Here is a 5,026-nt window from a genome sequence, read left to right as displayed (position 1 = left end):
GCCGCCCCGCCTGCGGGCGCCGCGCGCCAGCGGCAGAGCTCGGACTCCAGCTGTTCTGCGTAGGCAGCGGCCCCAATGTGATGCTGCAGCAGCTCCGCGTGCTGCCGCCACAGCGCCTGCGCCCTGCCGCGCGCCGCCGCGGCCTCCCCGCCCGCCGCCGCCGCCTCGGCCGCGGCGGCGGCCGCCGCGGCCTGCGTCTTGCCGAGCGCGGCCGCCAGGTCAGCGTTGTCGCGCGCCAGCCGGTCCCTGTGGCGCCTGAGCCGCGCGACCTGCGCGTTGAGTTCCTCCAGGGGGCCCGCCGCGGCGGCAGCCGCCTGCGCCGCGGACAGGGCCGCCTGGGTCTGCCTCAGCTGCGGCCTGAGGGCCGCGAGCTCGTTGTCCTGCGCCACGACGCGGTCAATCAGGTCAGATACGGTCTCCTGCCAGTCCCGGCTGATGTCACGCGCCACCCGCACGCCGCGCGCGGCCATGGCCTCGCAGTCGCGGCGCGCGACGAGGAGCGCGTCCCACAACGCGCGCACGCGCAGCGCGTCGGAGGGCGCCGCGCGGGAGATCAGGGACTCAGCGTCTCGGCACTCCTGGAGTGTTTTGGTGATAGTTTTGGCCGAGATGAGAGCGATGGGGCGGGAACACACCTTTACAGACGCACAGGCACATTGCGTATGTGCTGATTCAGCTCGGCTTGACTGCAGCGAGATGCTGTCATGCCGGAATTGTGGCCACACACACACACACACACACACACACACACACACCCTTTCGCGCGCGCACACACACACACACACACGCACACACACAGAGAGACACACACATGCACATGCTCAGGAACGCATACGCACACCACTGCAAGCGCACGCGCACGCACGCGCACGGCACACCTACCTGTGGCTGCACCGCCTTGTAGACGTAGCAGCGGTTGTCCACGACAGGCGCCGCTGGGTTGATGGGCCGGCCCATCGCCGCCTCAAACGCGCGCTGCGACGCATCAGGCGTCTGCTGCTGTTGGTGCGGCTCATCTGGCAGGTTTTTTGCAAACATGCCTGCTGACGTGCTGCTGACCTTCAGCCGCGACATGTCAAGTTTTGGCATGGGGGGCCGAGGCACCCGCAAAGGCCTGGGCTGCTGCTGGTGCTGGTGCTGCTGCTGTGCAGAGGGAGGCTGTCGCGGCGAGCTGCGGGCCGATGACGTGGCGGCCGGCAGCCGGGGGACGGCCGCTGGTGCTTCGTTGCTACTCAATCCACCTGCAAAGGCCTGCGGACCAGACTTTGACGGCTGCTGCTGCTGCTGCTGCTGCTGGCGCGCCTCCAATTGCCCATTCGAATACGAAGGGGCTGCAGTTGTTGCAGCATCACCAGCCCCGGCGCCTGCCCTGCTGCCAGGCTGCAAGCCAGTGGCATCACTGCAGTTTGGTCGGTGTGATCGAGCAGGGGTTTGGCTTGAGATTGAGGCTGACACCGCACACAATTTGTACTGCATTGCTGTCAAATGGCGCCGCACATCTCTGTATACTTGAAGGCTCACGTAAACAAACCCACCAAGTGGCGCCGCCGGAGGCTGGGACGTTGCTGATGCTCAACGGCATGATTGCACGCCAACGCCGTCGTCAGACACCACAGCCTATAGCTGCAGCCCACTGGCGCTGTTGGGATTGCAGTTCTGCTGAGTGCGCCGCTTCACAAGGTTGCCGTTGAGCAGCCTGCTCAAACCTGCGCAGTGGGTGCGACTGTTGTAACGCCTCCACCAGCACGCGTGCCATGAAGTTGGCACAGGCTCAAAAATCTGCAAGAGAGTTACTTTATGTATTACCTCGATTGTTTAGAGCGCTTGTATGTCTCGAAAAGGCCGCTGAATCCGCACTGAAGCAGGCTCCACCGCTGCCGTGGGTGCTATCCCTACTGATGAGCGCTCTCGCGTGCTGGGTGTGTCTTAAATCTGTCAATTCGACATATTAGAGCTCCTTGATCGCGCTAAAGGCACGAGGCTCCTTGCTGTTTTGATTGCCAGCTCCGCGTGCCAGCTCCACAGCCTCGAGGGGTCGACTTGGTATTCTACAAGTTATTGCATCAATCTATCATAGAATTTAATGTCATTGTGCGAGACCAGATGACAGACAGTCCCTGTTGGATGCCGCTGTGCTGCCGGACGCCAGCACAGCGCCCGCTCGCCTCCCGGGCCAGTATGTTTCGTCCACAGTCGGCGTCGGAGATCTGTGACTGCTGTAAGCTGTCAGAAGAACCCTGTTTTCTACAGTCCATGCAAACAGCGCGCCACCTGCGACGCTGCCACCTGAGTGACCACACTGCCCAAGCCCTTGTACTGCTGAGCCTGTCGCATCGCGACCGTCATCACGAGCTGCTGTTCTTCGCATGCCTCCACCACACTGTGATGACAAACCTTGGATTAAATTAAACTGATATACATAAGAAATGCATACATTGGTGATGAGGCGTGCTTGCTAATTACACTAGGGACAAATGGCCCCTGGCAAGCCACAGGGGGCGGCTTGTCTGCACGGACTGCAAATCTACACATCTTGTCAGGACGGCACTCCCTCTGGACCCGCACCTACCTGTGTCCGTTCTGCTGCTGCTGCTGCTGCTGCTGCTGCTGCTGCTGCTGCTGCTGCTGCTGCTGCTGCTGCTGCACAGCCGCCGCGGCCCCATAGGCCTGCGCGCGCGCCACGACTTCGTGCAGCCTGAGCATTAGCGGCGTGTGGTGCATCAGCTGCGCCGCGCGCGGCGGCGCCGCGCCGGCCGCGCTCGCGAACGGCAGCAGCGGCGCGAGCCTCGCGACCTCGGCCTCGTAGGCCCGCACCTGCTGCTGCACCGTGTGGCGGTCAAACCCCAGCAGGCTCGCCACGTCCGCTGCGGCCGAGCTTGCCTTGGCGCCGCCGTGCGCGCTGTACGCGAGCGCGAGCAGCGCCGCCGAGGCGACCGTCGGGTTGCGGCCGTGTAGCGCGTCGACCTTAGTCATGAGGTCACCCAGGTCTCGCGCCAGCTTAGTCACCGGGTGCGCCCGGGGGTTGTCGGAGCACTCGGGGAAGGTGCGGGGCAGCAGGATGGAGGCGTGGCGCAGGATGAGGGCCTGGAGGCGCGGCGGCGGCGGCTTCATAGACAGCAGCTGCACGGCCAACCTGCGGCGACGTCAAGTGTTGCAGGGTGAGAGGGAGCAAAGGGGGCGTTCAGGGTTGTGGTGGGGTGAGGGTTCCATCGGGAGTTGGCGAGGTAAAGGGGAGGGCTGCGCGACGCGTGGGATGGGGTCTGCGCCGGCCGCAGCAGCGCGGGCGGGTGCGCGCCATTGCTGCCGGCAACGCGGCGCCTACTGGCCGCGCGCGTGCCCGCCGCGCAGCCGCGCTGCCCGGGGCTCGTGTCGGCGCCGTGCTGGCGGGCTCACAGGTAGTGGCGCCCGACCTCCAGAGGCTTTACCCCGAAAGCCACCGCCATCTCCGACAGTGACACGCTGTGCCTGTCGCCAGAAAAGCGGGCGCGGGCGAGGGCGCGAGTGCGGGTGCGCAGGAGGATGAGGGACAAGGAGGGAACGGATCGGGTCTGCTCCGGACAGTGGGCGGCTTGGCGTCACGGCATGCCGGCGCGCAGGGGCCTTCTCTTGGCATACGGCTGCAGCAACACGCAAACGTGCGCGCACGCTTTCGAAGCGGCCGGGCTCGCCCGCATCGCGCCGGGGCCCACATGAGGTTTCGCGCTGCCAGGTACGCCACCGCCGCCGTGACGGGCGCCACCACGTATCGCCCGTTCCGCGCGTACGCCGCCACCACCAGCGGCAGCAGCTCCGCCGCGTCGCGCGCCGCGCCCGGCGGCAGCCGCGCGGCGGTCGCGCCCGCGGAGAGCGCGGCCAGCTGCGGCCGCAGGTCCGGCAGGGGGCGGCCCCCTGCGCCGCGCAGGTCTCGGGAGCCGCCCTGGTTCTGGCTGCGCACGATGCGGCCTGCAAAGAGGGCGCCGCGGCGCGAGGCGGCCGTCAGCGGCCTGCCGGCCTCGCTTGGAGACCGCCGCCACTCGCGGCGCCGAGGGCGCTGCGCCGGAAAGCAGAGCCGCCGCGGCTGGTGCGCGGTGCGCCAGCCGCCAGGCGGCCGGCCGGCGGCTGCTTGCGCTCACCCGCGACGGCGCCCGAGTCGTCGTGCCGCACGACAACGCCGAAGCCCTCTGCTGGGACGACCTCTGTTTGGGGCCGGTCCCTGTGGGACACCAGCCCTGCCTCCTCGAGCACGGTGCCGCACGCGGCGCACATGAGCGCGCCGCCGAACTCCTCCACCTCGTCGACCACCGCGTCACAGGACTTGCAGAACACCGCGCCGTCGGGCATAGCGGCTTCGGCGGCTGTGTCCTCCATGGCCGCTGCCTTGCGCTGGCGCGACCGCCGCTGCTCGCGCTCAGGCGCACGGCAGGAATACAAAAGCGTGCTGCCGCATGACCCCCTCACTGGATGGTGATGCACGATCTATTTTAATTGTCAAGTTCCTGCTAGTGCAGACGCGTGCTTGCAGTGTCACAAGATCACAGACAACCGCAGCGCACAATGGCAATGGCCTCCCGGTATGTGTATGTTTGGAATGTCATGAGTTTCTAGCGCTGAAGCATGCGTGAGGACCATGCTCCCTGACCGTTCCGCGTGTTTCGTGACTCGGCCTGTCCAGGTGCAATGCTGTCAGAGCGTCCAGGAGGTCCCTATTGGGCGCGTTGCGCACGCCAGGTGCGAAAGAGTCGCTGGACGGTCTGTGCTGCGCATCGGCAGCATTCGCCAGTGGGCGCCAGCCACGATGCCCCCGGCGTGCTTTGGAGATTGGCGGTTTCATGCACGCCCTGGCGCACCAGACGCAGGGCCCTGCCGGCGGGCGACAATCAGGCGCCGGGCGGGAGTGGCGGCGTTTGCGGGCGGCCTCGAGCAGCACGCACACGACGCGGCGCAGCAGCTGGCGGGCGCGGCGGCGAGGTGCGAGGCCCGCAGCCCGAAGCGGTTGATGGTGCTTGGGGTGCTCAACCGCCACCCCCCAAGCGGCCCCGCCCAGAGC

At 66.8% G+C, this 5,026-nt stretch overlaps 3 protein-coding genes across 3 annotated transcripts in view; 1 reads left to right on the top strand and 2 right to left on the bottom strand.

Moving 5' to 3' along the window:
- The window catches only part of MNEG_2737 (hypothetical protein), a gene marked incomplete at both ends in the record, with an annotated part of 2,067 nt that extends 1,029 nt beyond the window's left edge, over positions 1-1,038 (bottom strand). The window contains 2 exons of the mRNA XM_014048781.1: positions 46-578; positions 883-1,038. Coding sequence (XP_013904235.1) covers positions 46-578; positions 883-1,038 — 689 coding nt within the window. The remainder of the gene's footprint in view (positions 1-45; positions 579-882) is intronic.
- Positions 1,039-2,565: 1,527 nt separating this feature from the next.
- On the bottom strand, positions 2,566-4,347 carry MNEG_2736 (hypothetical protein; the record flags this gene model as incomplete). The annotated part of the gene is made up of 4 exons (XM_014048780.1): positions 2,566-3,133; positions 3,394-3,465; positions 3,690-3,942; positions 4,113-4,347. The coding sequence occupies 4 exons, from the start codon at positions 4,345-4,347 to the stop codon at positions 2,566-2,568; spliced, it is 1,128 nt and encodes a 375-aa protein (XP_013904234.1).
- A 192-nt stretch (positions 4,348-4,539) lies between these two features.
- The window catches only part of MNEG_2735 (Inner membrane ALBINO3-like protein 2, chloroplastic Flags: Precursor), a gene marked incomplete at both ends in the record, with an annotated part of 4,228 nt that continues 3,741 nt past the window's right edge, over positions 4,540-5,026 (top strand). The window contains one exon of the mRNA XM_014048779.1: positions 4,540-4,550. Coding sequence (XP_013904233.1) covers positions 4,540-4,550 — 11 coding nt within the window. The remainder of the gene's footprint in view (positions 4,551-5,026) is intronic.

Source organism: Monoraphidium neglectum, assembly GCF_000611645.1.
Source record: "Monoraphidium neglectum strain SAG 48.87 unplaced genomic scaffold scaffold00320, whole genome shotgun sequence".
NCBI classification, from domain to species: Eukaryota; Viridiplantae; Chlorophyta; class Chlorophyceae; order Sphaeropleales; family Selenastraceae; genus Monoraphidium; species Monoraphidium neglectum.
Note: the sequence above shows the minus strand (reverse complement) of the source record. Positions and strands in the feature narration are given on the sequence as shown.